Source organism: Elephantulus edwardii, unplaced genomic scaffold (genome assembly GCF_000299155.1).
Source record: "Elephantulus edwardii isolate Elephantulus edwardi_28Jun2011 unplaced genomic scaffold, EleEdw1.0 scaffold00006, whole genome shotgun sequence".
Lineage (NCBI taxonomy): Eukaryota > Metazoa > Chordata > Mammalia > Macroscelidea > Macroscelididae > Elephantulus > Elephantulus edwardii.
In genome coordinates, this window is record NW_006399756.1 from 11,715,264 (window position 1) to 11,727,255 (window position 11,992).

The 11,992-nt window shown below is 46.4% G+C and overlaps 1 protein-coding gene across 1 annotated transcript; it reads left to right on the forward strand.

Annotated features, from left to right (window-relative positions):
- The first annotated feature begins 242 nt into the window (after nucleotides 1–242).
- PRDX3 (peroxiredoxin 3) lies at nucleotides 243–9,201 on the forward strand. The gene is made up of 7 exons (XM_006879901.1): nucleotides 243–278; nucleotides 1,264–1,396; nucleotides 5,217–5,358; nucleotides 6,601–6,736; nucleotides 7,291–7,394; nucleotides 8,634–8,799; nucleotides 9,148–9,201. The coding sequence occupies exons 1-7, from the start codon at nucleotides 243–245 to the stop codon at nucleotides 9,199–9,201; spliced, it is 771 nt and encodes a 256-aa protein (XP_006879963.1).
- Nucleotides 9,202–11,992: the final 2,791 nt, after the last annotated feature.

Here is an 11,992-nt window from a genome sequence, read left to right on the forward strand (position 1 = left end):
TAGAGTTTGCAGAAGCCAGGGATGGAACTGCCCTGTCAACAGGGAGTGGAGGGAGCCAGCAGGAGACTTCCAGAGGCGGGAAGTCAGTGGTCCCCTCCGCCCAGCCCAGGCCCTTAACCACGCCCACAAGCGAGCCCCGCCCGTAAACGCGGCTCCGCGTCTGTCTGAAGCCACGCCCATATACTGCAGTCCCCGCCCCCTCTGCTCTTAGGCCCGCCCCGCGCTCGCTGCGCGCATTGAAGATGGCGGCCTCCACGGGAAGGGTGATCTGGGCCTCGGTGAGTGGGGTCTCCTCCAGGGACAGGCGGGGAGTCACCGCCATGCTCTTGGGCCGTGCTTTCTAGACGGGATTCTGCTTTTGTGCTGCTTGAGGGACAATGGCCCTTCGTGGAGGGGTCAAAGATAACGGACCCGGAGGCCTCCGGAGGAGGCTCAGTGCGCCTGCGCAGAGTAGCCCTGTCCCTGACCACCTCCCGCCATCCTTCCTCGTGGTCTGTTGCCCATCTTTACTCTCTCAGTCTCGGATCTCTAGTCCCTTCTCCGCCTAATCTTGGCCCTGAAGACAGGCGTCCTGGCTCCTGGTCCTGGTTTTGTGACTGATTGACCTTGGGCGAGAGACTTAGCCTTTCTGAACTCTGTTCATCTGCAAGATGTAGAGAGTGATGCCTCGTTCTAGGGTGACCGTGAGCATTCCCGTAAACAGGTGCAAAGTGCTCAGGTCACAGAAGACATGGTCACTACCTCCCCCCACCCCCACCGCCGGGGTGTCCGAGCTGCTGGTTCTCTGCTGTCCTCAGTCATGCCTCCCGCCCCTTCCCACGGTGGAACAGCCCTTCTTCCTGCGTCATGCTGGATGTTAAAGTTGAGCAAACATTGCCTTTGAGCTCTGGCCAAACCTTTGCAATGGCTGAACTTTTGCCCTAGTTACTTGCTTAAGTTACTTGTTTAAGGCTAGGTGGGACCTGTTTTTCTAAGAAAAGCTAAGAGGTAGAACCGGCCCAGCAGATAGCAGACCCAACAGATAGCCCAACCTCTCTGGAATTTAAACTCTGTTGCTTTTAAGAGCATGTAGATTTTGATTCTCCAGTTCCTGTGTCTTACTATTTCTTCTCTTCCTTGCCTTCTTGAAGGAGAGAGGCAGAAGAGAATGTTAACACAGAGACTCCATTTTCTTGGGGTTTGGGGTTTGGGTCCCAGGAACAAGGACAGCTTTCAGCCACCGTTGCAGAAATGCACCCTAATGCAAAGTGGTTCTCTTCCCAGGTGGCCAGACATGTGAGCTCCATCCCTCGGGGCATGTCCATCTCTGCGGCCCTAAGGCCAGCTGCTTCCGGAAGAAAGAGCTTGACTAACTGGTGGTCTCGTTCCCCTCAAGCAAAATGTACCTTCAGCACCAGTAAGTGTTATGTCCTGGCAGAACGCAAGAAAACATGAATTTAAAAAACCACAAAACCAAACCAAGATCATCATCTCTGGCCCAGGGCCTCCACACTAGATACCCCTTAACCCCACCCCAGATAGGTCAGCTTCTTAGGGTGGCACCAGGACATTAGATTTTCAAGTTTTTTTCCATTCTCTGGGTGCTTCTAACATAACCTGAGTTGGGAATCACTGAGTGAGCCTGTCTGCTCCACGTTTCCTTATTAGTCAGCAGTATTTTCAGTCTTCTACAGGGTCACATCCACCAGCTTTTCTAAGGAAGAAAGATGGGCAGTCTCCTCCTGTGTGGTTTACAGCCCCTGAAAACCTGCTGGAGGGTCAGCTATGAGGCTATGGCACCTAACAGCAGCGACATGTGTGGAGTCTGGTGGTGCAGTGGTTACACACTCAAGTGCAGACCCACTCAGCAGCTCCACAGGAAAAGAGGCCTGGCGAGCTTCTCCTGTAAAGGTTGGAACGCCCCGTGGAGCAGTTGCACCCTGTCATGTCTGGTCTCTATGAGTCTGCACGGACTCAGTGGCACAACAGCACATTGAGGGGCGTGAGAGGGGGAACTCAGGTGCATTTTGAGCCTGATGTGTGTAAAAAGTTGTCTGAGGGGAACTAAGAGAGGGCCATTCACAGCCATGGCTGCTGGCTGCATTTGATCCTTAGGAAACAGACCATCCCAGTGAGATCTACCCTCTTACGATAGGAACCCATCAGATGATTCTTGAACTTGGCACTGTTCCTTAGGATCTTTGGAAGCAGGAGTGGCATCCACTTCCTAAACAACTTGTCTCCAGAAACTCTATGAACTTTAAAAATGTTGATAGTTGTAGAGGGGCTTCAGGCCTTTTGTTCAGAGGGTCGCTAGGAGGAGTTGTGCTCACCTTGAAGGCAGTCATCAACAACAACAACTTAGGATGTGATCTTGGCTGAGGTTAGCCTCCAGTAATGAATGAAAAGCCAAACCCTCTGCCACCAGTTTAATTCCCATCATGGCAACATCTTACCGGGTTTCTGATGTTGTAAATATTTTTTTTATAACAATTTTTTGTGTGACACACATTATTTAATTTTATTTTTAGTTGTTGTTGTTGTGTGCTTTGAGTCAGATCCATCTAGCATAGGAGGCTGCCCATCCTTCTCCAGGGGAGCATCTGGTGGATTCAAACTGTGTGCCTTCGGAACTGCAGTGCAGCATCTTGCCAGTAGCCCACCAGAGTGCCCTGATGTTGTAAATCTTAATGGTAGGAAAATGCCCATCTTTGTCAAAGAGTGGCTGGTGGATTTGAACTGCCCATTTCAATGATGAGTATTTGAAAGTGCTTGTTTAGATTTGTCCAGCGGAGCTCTGGTGGCCTAGGCCCTAAGGAGTTGTGCTGCTGACCCAGAACCCACACGGCTGGCGATCTGAATCCACCAGTGACTCCGGGCGGAGGAACATGGGCTTCCCCCCTCGCAGTTCACCACCTCTGGAACCCAGTGGGGAGTCAGTGACGAGTGGGTTCAGACTCAGCAGCTCTGAGTTTTGTTGTGCTTTTCAGGTTTGCCCCACTTTGGAAAAAAACATTTGTTTAAGATGTAAGGTTCTTGCTGGTACAGTGGAGTTGTTTCTTACTCACTGGCCCTCTGCACAAGAGAACGAGACAAGGCCCGTCTCAGCTTTGTTGCTGGGTAGAGGCTCTGCGTCACTCTGTCTTGTCATGAATTAACCCTCTGCTTTACCAAACATGATCACCTCTAGTGCCGACTGGTCCCCCTTAATAACCTGTCTAGGGTGCACACATTGAAGGTTTGCAGTTCTTACCTGCAAGGAGCATTCTGGCTGCGTTTCCTCCAAGACGGATTTTTTTTTTTTGGCAGTCTGTGGTGCAGTCAATAGTTTTTGCCTTCATTCAGAGGCATAATCAACCGTATGACCACTCACAGCATATACCTTCCTGAAGGCTTTGTCTGTGGATGCTGAAGGTTCCCAGTTTTGTTACTGTGGAGCTTCAAAGGCTTTCTGGTGGTTATTTGATTCAACAGGTTTAACATTCGTGCCCACTAGCTCCCCCGTTTCTCTTCAGAGGTCCTCACACTGAAGCCCAGGTTCTGAGACTAGGTCCCCTTTGTCCTCCAACCGCAGGAAGACAGGTTCTCTTTGGCTTTGCCACATCGCCTATGCCCATTATTTTGTCTTTGTCTGCCACACCCCTTTCCCCAAGGCCTCTCACATTGATAACTAAAATCTCCTCCTCACATCAGTCTCTGCTCCTGATCTCTTGGCCTCTGCCAGACTAATCTCCCTGAACACACTGGCTCCTCATAGTTTAAAACTTCCCCCAGCTTCATTCTCTCCTTTGCCGGACACACTTGTGTGCTGGACTCAGGCCAGGAAGCTGGCCCTGAACCATCCTCGCTGGCTCATGGCCTTCCACGCACGTGCACAGCTCTGCCCTCGTCAGACACGTGTTCTGCTCCTCCCTCCTCCCCTCCGGACTCTGCAAGTCCGCACCATCCTTAAAATCTGTCTCCAGTGCCAAGTCCTCCCTGACGCCAGCCTACAAGGTTCTGCTTGCTCTCTCTTAGTTTCCGTAGCATTTTGAGTTGAATTTGTGTACATTCTAGAACTAGACCAAAGAACAAAATTATTATATCACAGTTGTACTGTTGAGCTGAACCCTTTCATTAATTTATGTTGATCTGTGTTGTTGAGTCAGTTTCAACTCATGGTGGCCCTGTAGCCCTATAGGATTTCCAAGGCTGTAATCTTTATGGGAGCAAGTTGCTAAGATCTTTTTCTCCTTCTACAGAGCCATTTAGGTGGGTTCAAACTATCAGCCTTTCAGTTGGCAACCACGTGATTAACCATTTTTCCACCAGGACTCCTTTTAATTGGTCTATACTGCAAGTGTTCACTGTAGATCATGATAGATGGAGAAAAGATTGAAACTGTCAACAACTTCATCTTACTTGGATCTATCATCAGTACACTTGGTACCAGCAGTCAGGAGATCAGGAGGCATATTGCACTAAGAAAGTCTAGTCAGTACCTCTCCAGATTATTAAGGAACAGTGATGTCAGTTTAAGGACTGAGGTGCACTTGATTCGGTCCATGGGCTTTTTAGTCGCTTGCTGTGCATCTAAGAGCTGGACAGTGAATATAAGGATGACAGAAGACTTGATGCCTTTGAGTCGTGGTGCTGGAAATATGCACTGAATAGTCCCATGGATAGCCAAAAGAACAAACAGCTGTGTCTTGGAGAGGGTGCAGCCAGAGTGCTCTTTGGAGCAAAGATGATAAAGCTTTGTCTCTCATGCTCTGGCCATGTTTCTATGACAGACTATTCCTTGGAGAGGGACGTCATGGAAAAGGAGAGGAAGAGCCTCAACCAGGTGGCTTGACAGTGACTGCAGCCGTGGGCTTGCGTGTGTCTGAGCTTATGAGGGAGGATGGCTCAGGATTAGACAAGGTTCAGGTCAGTTATTCATAGACTCTCTGTGAGTTACACTCAACTCGACGGCACCCAAGCACCATACTGCACACATACCTGTCTTGGGGGAAGTGTAGTTGGAGTGCAAGGGTGGTGAGCCTTCATCTCACGCACTGGGCATGTTGTCCGAGGGGCCAGTTTCTGGAGACAGACGTCATGCTGGGGAAGGTAGAGAGTGAAAAAAGAGCAAGACCGTCCCTGATTAACACAGTAACTGTGTTAATCAGTGGGCGTGGGCACCACAGACAGTGACTAAAGGAAAACAAAAAAGGTGCTTCGCAGATGATGATCTGCCTCCCTCTGTGGATTTGCAGGTTCCTCCTTCCTGGCCCCTGCCGTCACCCAGCATGCCCCCTATTTCAAGGGCACAGCCGTGGTCAATGGAGAGTTCAAAGACCTGAGCCTTGATGACTTTAAGGGGAAGTACTTGGTGCTTTTCTTCTACCCCTTGGACTTGTAAGTGTCATTTCTGGGCAAACATAGACCCCTGCCTCCCCACTGGTTACACTTCTGCTTGGCGAAGAGTCTTCCGGCCTTTGCCACTGATGGCTTTGTAGATTACAGCTTGGCTATAGCTCATTTACAAGCGATTCTCCTAGGGGTGCCATGCCTTTCAATGGCTGAGTTTGAAGGTGGCTGTTTTATTTGTCCCAGTGGTGATGAGAGCACTGAGATGCTAACCAAAATGTTGGCAGGTCAAACTCAGTAGCTGCACTGATGTCTTCCAAGGAGAAGAAGGGGGCAGTCTGCTTCTGTATAAACGAATAACAAAAAGAAATAAAGCAGACTTGTTGCCATGGAGTTGATTTCAACTTGTGACAGCCCACACCAGCTATCTGAAGCTATAAATCTTAACAGGAGGAGACTAGCTCATCCTTCTCCCACGGAGGGGCTGAGGGCTTCCAGCTGCTAACCTTTTAGCTGGTAGCCTAACTGTATCCTGCGAGACCTTGGGGAGCGATTCTGCTCTGTCCTGTAAGGTCACTGTGAGCTGAAGGCAAGTCAACTGCAGTGGGTTGGTTCGGGTTGGTATTTCATGTTCTTCCTACAGACCAGCCTTTCTTTTTTTTTTTTTATTTTGTGTGTGTGTACCGTCAAATCAGATCTGACCTGGTACAGGAGGATATTGCGCCTCCTTCTCCGGCAGAGCATCTGGTGGATTCGAACCGTGCGCCTCTGGAATTGCAGTACAGTTTCTTGCCACTAGGCCACCAGAGCTCCCCCCAGACCAGCCTTTCTGAAATTCTCACTGCTCTAGAGAAAAATGAAAACAGTAAGAATAAGTGGTATATTTTACAAAGCAAAAACCTTTTTTTAAAATTTTTTTTTCCATTTTCTCTGTGTTTGTACCATAAAATCTGATCTGACTGGTACAGGAGAAGATTGCCCCTCCTTCTCCAGCAGAGCATCTGGTGCATTTGAACTGCATACCTCTGGGATTGCAGTGCAGCTTCTTGCCACTAGAACACCAGAGCTCCCTGAAGCAAAAAAAACTTATAAATAAAATTATTCTTAGTATCTTTTTCCCCCCTCTTACAATAAAGCTAGAGAACGATCTTCTCAGAGGGTCCTTGAAGCTGAGTAAACATTTTGTCTGTTTTATCCTTGAAGCACTTGAACTGTGTTAGGCGGCTTTGTGTTGCAGTCACGCATCGTTGCTCTCAAGTTCTCTGATGAGAATGTCTGTCCTTTCCCCAGCACCTTTGTGTGTCCCACAGAAATTGTTGCGTTTAGTGACAAGGCCAACGAATTTCACGATGTGAACTGTGAGGTTGTGGCCGTATCTGTGGATTCCCACTTCAGCCATCTGGCCTGGATAAATACATCTAGGAAGGTACGTTGCCGTCTGCCTGCCTGCATACGTGTGATTTAAGTAAACAGAATGATGCCATCACAGGCCAGCACGGGAGCTGTTAAGGCCAGGCTGTCTGTTGGTTCTTCCCCATCCATAACACGTTCTCCTAAGATGTGACAATTCACTTCTTAATGTGGCGGAGGCGGGGCAGGGGCACTCTTCTCATGTTTCCTTCGCTTTCCACATGTGGTTTCTAAAGCATGCACATTCCCAGAGGGCAGGTGACGCAGGCCAGCTGTGGTCCGCTCACCTCTCTCTCCTGAACTCTGCGTTCTGCACTCTGCATGGATTGTGGGGGCTGCTGAGGTTCTCTGGTATCTCTATTCTGCATGGTCCACATTCCTTGCTTGAGATACTAACAAATTCTAGTTTTACTTCTGAACTTTGAATATCTAATTATTTCAGGGGTTTCTGTGCCCATTGTCGTGCTTTTACGTATTGCCACTGTTGTGGGTTTCACATAAGTGCCTCACACAGTCCAGGATGTGAAACCATGCAGTCTTAACAACCACTCATGTTTGCCTTTTTACTAGAACGGTGGGTTGGGCCACATGAACATCCCACTCCTGTCAGACTTAACGAAGCAAATCTCCCGAGACTATGGTGTGCTGTTGGAAGGCCCTGGTATTGCACTAAGGTAAGATCTATTGTTAGGAACTTAAAAGTTGTTTTTAACATTTAGACTCAGCCTAATTTCTAGGGGACTTATATAGAGTTTGGTAAACCATTAAAACCCCCTCTTAATGTTTGAACAAGCCTTGGTGAAGTGCCTCCTCCTTTGGGGGTCCTAAACTTTTAGGCCAAGGCAGCCGTCCCTCTTGCTCTCTGTGCCTTGCTGGTCACATTTCTCCCTAATCTTCCCAGGGTCACTTCCACCCAGGTAGCGGGAGGAGGAGGAAGGGTACTCTCCCACAGAGAGTTAAGGTCAGGATAGTATTTCTGCAAAGATTTTCCCATGGGATTTTACCCCATTCACCAGGAATTCAGTCGTTTAATAAATATTAGTTGAATACAAATAAAATGCAGTGCTGTCCCTTCCTATCAGCCAATGGTTTCTTGCCAAGATTTGATAACAGTTTAAGGAATGCTTGCCACAGCGCTAATAACTAAAGAAGTCTTCACTCTCTGTCGTTCAGTGACTTCTAGATACTTACGTGACAGTCAGGGCACAGTCTTTAATTTACGGATGGCCTAGTCCAGTCATGCCTTCAGTAAATCATTTGTCCTTAAGAAACTATATACTTTTTTTTTTAATTAATTTATTTTTCATTTCAGTGAGAAACTATATACTTTTACAGAAAGGTTTGCACACAGAATCATTCTTGGATAGTTAAAACAGATGGGAGGCAGGGAATGAGGAAGTACAAGTTGATAATTAGATCAATTGAATGAAGTGAAAAGCAATATAAGTTTTGATCACACATAATTTTAATTATTAATCAATTGTAATGTTATGAAAACATTATGTATGACTAATCAGATGAAAAAACCAATATGATTTATAAACTTTTACTCAAATAAAAAGAAACCATAAACGTTTATAAGGAAAGCACCCAAAATCCTCACCATCAAGTCCAGTCCACTCCTAGGGCCCCTGTGGGACACCACAGTACAGTTGCTCCGTTGGGTTTCCAAGGCCATAATCTTTATGCAAACAAGCAGTGACTCTTTACCCTCCAATGAGAGAAGCTGGAGGGTTGAACCTCTGAGCGTTTAACTACCAGGCTTCAGGGCTTTTGTGTACAGCAATGAAAATGCCATTTCTAAGCACAGTCCTAGAATTTAATAAGTGCCCAGTAAGGAGAATTAAAGGCGTAAATGGAAATCAGTGAGTTTGTCCCTTGTTTGGTGCTAATGAGGCTACATTCTGATGCAGAGGTCTCTTCATCATCGACCCTAATGGTGTCATCAAGCACATGAGTGTCAATGACCTCCCGGTGGGCCGCAGTGTGGAGGAGACCCTCCGCTTGGTGAAGGCATTCCAGTTTGTGGAGGCCCATGGCGAAGTCTGCCCGGCCAACTGGACGCCTGATTCTCCTACAGTAAGTTTCTTGTTCAGAGCTGTGGGACTGAGGCTTCCAGGTCCTCACCCGCTCAGGGCTGCTGCCTAGGATAGCCACAGAAGCCCTTCCTTGGAGCAAGGGTGCAGCTGAAGTGGGACCAGGTGATGGAGGTGAGGTTGGGAGCGAGCCCAGAGGTCAGGCAGGACCATCAGGATGCTAAGGAGAAAAGTTAATAGAACTTTCATCTGTGTATTTTATAGGACACGGACTAATCTTTTTAAAAAAAAATAGTTAAAGAGCTTTAGCTTAAATAAGTTTTCAGATTACTTAAGCGACAATGATCATAAAGTCAGTTTACTCAATTAAATGGTTTTTTTCTCTTTTCAGATCAAGCCAAGCCCAACTGCTTCTAAAGAATATTTTGAAAAAGTCAATGAGTAAGTGGGTCACCCATGTCCATCTGTAGAGCTGCTTATGCTAGAGAAGAAGCCTGAGTTAGAGACCCCAGTGTGTGCTTCAAAGAGGGGGGGAGCAATGCTCATATTCATAAATATTACTCTAAATATTTTTGTGACATAGTTAAAGGCTGTTGAAACTTGGTTAGCTCCAGTATAAGGAGTCTTACCTGTAACATCTCTAAATATTTTTATGACATAGTTAAAGGCTGTTGAAACTTGGTTAGCTCCAGTGTAAGGAGTCTTACCTGTAACATCTCGATGGCTAGTTACAATGTCTGTTCACCTCTACCTTGGATCATGTCTTCAATGAGGAAAAGAAACTCTTCTCTCTTAGCCTTATTTACAGTATACACGTCAATAGTACGAGACATTTACAGCTTCTGATCAACGTCCTGAAATTGTCTCCTTGAATTTCTTCTTATTAAACTCAGTTTTCTCTTAAGATCAACAAAAATCATCTTTCCAAGTTGTTAGCTTCTGAGGTCTGCTCGTGCAATGAATATATATGTGATGGAAAGAATGAGTGAATCATGTTTTGAGGACAACACAATGACAGAGTGACTTCCCTGGTCATGCATGATCTCCATCCCTGGTACCATGTTTACACAATTCACTTGTTGTGTCTACATACATTTCTAGATATTGATTGTGTCTAATGAATTATGTTTATTGGGTGTAAGGATTGGATTTTTAAATCATTGTAATTACCTTCTTTCTTCAAGTGCTCAATGTAAAGTATATAATGAAAAATAAACTTATTTTAAAATATTTGCCTTCGGTGTTTTGGTTTGATGTTTTAGGGCATTTTTGTTTGGTTTTATTTTTTTCTTTGCAAGTTAACAGAGCAGATTGATACTCCATTCAGACATTCATATACTTTGTTTTATTTCACTGATTACAATTGCTACATTGTATCAACTCTCTCCTGTGGTTCCAGTTTTCATTCATCTTTCTTTCCCCTCTCTGCCCTCTGATCTTTATCTCTGGGCAAATGCTTCCCCTGGGATCTTGTGTAGTTGTTTGTTCTAAGGACTGAGTACCTCCCTGGAGGTATTGCTCACTTGCTAGGTCTGGTGTTTTACCGAAAGCTGTATCACCCTACAGTACTAGGCTCAAAGGGTGGTTAAGGGCCAAAATACTTGACATTCTTAAAGCAGTTATTTCAGTTCAGTTCTGGATTGTATTTCCCAAGCTGCTCCTTGGAGGCAAGGATTCTGACATTTGTCAGACATACTTTAGACATGTTGCCTGGAGAGACTGTTCCTTGGAGAAAGACATACATGCTTGGAACAGTAGAGAGACAGCCCAAGAAAGGAATACCCTGGATGAGATGGACTGATTCCTTGCCTGGGTTAGTGAGTGTAGGTGTGTCAGAGACAATGAGGTTGGCTCAGGATAGAGCAGGGTTCAGAACTGTTGTACATAGGGGCATTATGAGTCACAAGTCATTCGATGGCACATAACACCACTAGTAAATTATATTAATAACCATTTGACTTGGGGGTCACGAAGGTGAATAAAATGTTAGCTTCACACTTAGGGGACTCAGACATACATAGAAATTTATTAATTAAACAATTTCTTAATTGTTTAAATATTTTATATGTCATTGTGTCAAGCACTGTTCAAGAGACACAAGGATGAACCACAAAAACTCCAGTCTCCCTTCATGCTATCATGCCCTGACATTGCTGAGGGGCCAGGGGAGGGTCAGACCAGCTGGCAGCCACTGGCCAATGCTGAGCCTTTCCAACGTGCGCAGTGCTCTCTTAAAGGCTCTGACATATTTTATCTTGTTTACTCCCCAACGAAGCCCTGAAACAGATGAGATTTGGCCTCATTTTACAGATGGGAACAAATCTAGAGAAACTTGTCCAGCATCACAGCTAAGGAAGTCGTGCTGGGCCTCCTACCCAGGCCTCCGAGACCCCCTGAGCTTCCAGGAATTCAATTGTTCACACCGCATGACCAAGCTGGAAAGGGTGGGAGAAGGGGGACCTCTTTTTCTGTTCGGAGTCTGGATCTGTTCAGAAGGAATTGGATTTGCCCTGTGGCTGGAAAAGGCCTTAGACTGAGAAATAGTGCAACATGCCCAGGGCAGCTCTGTGGATCTGGACAGGGCAGTCCCTGCAATATGTCAGCCCTCCTTATACTCACTCTGCCCGCCCTGCATGATGTGTCTGCCCTGCCCTCCCTGCCAGCCCTCCTCCCTACATCTACCCTGCCTGCCCTATTTTTGTTTTTGTTTCCTAGCCCTTCCTTGCCTTCTTATCTTGGCTTTTGGATGAATGTTGACCTTTTGGTCTCATCCAGCTCATTGTTTGGAGGAGTACATTCCTCATGCTTGTTACTGTTTATAATCCAGTTTATTTCTTGGCTGACTTATGACCTCTGGGATTGGCTTCAGGTCCAAGTTAAAAGAGTATCTTAGGGTGACAGACTTGGAAGTTCTCTCAGTCATGTAAGTCTGGTCTTGTGTTAAATGTCAGCTTTGTTCTATGCTTTTCTCTCATTCTGAGACCTTCAGCTGTATCCTGGTCAGAGTGGGTTGGTGGTGGTAACTAGGCACCATTTATTTCTTCTGGTCTCAAGACAGAGTGGGTCATGTTGCCCTGTGGGCTGATTGTCCCTGAGCCTTTGCTTTCCTCCCCTCCTTTGCTCTAGACGAGAGGGGATCACTCATCTTAGATGGCCACCTGCCAGCTTAAGACCCCCAGACCCTGCTCACCAAACTAGAATGGAGAACATTATCTTGTGGACTGTTGTTATAATGT

Excerpts from the sequence above, each read along its gene's own strand:
- PRDX3 (XM_006879901.1), top strand. The coding sequence starts at position 243 with ATGGCGGCCTCCACGGGAAGGGTGATCTGGGCCTCG. Across the intron at positions 5,359-6,600 it reads TTCTTCTACCCCTTGGACTT|CACCTTTGTGTGTCCCACAG; the intron begins GTAAGTGTCATT and ends TCCTTTCCCCAG. Across the intron at positions 8,800-9,147 it reads GGACGCCTGATTCTCCTACA|ATCAAGCCAAGCCCAACTGC; the intron begins GTAAGTTTCTTG and ends TTCTCTTTTCAG.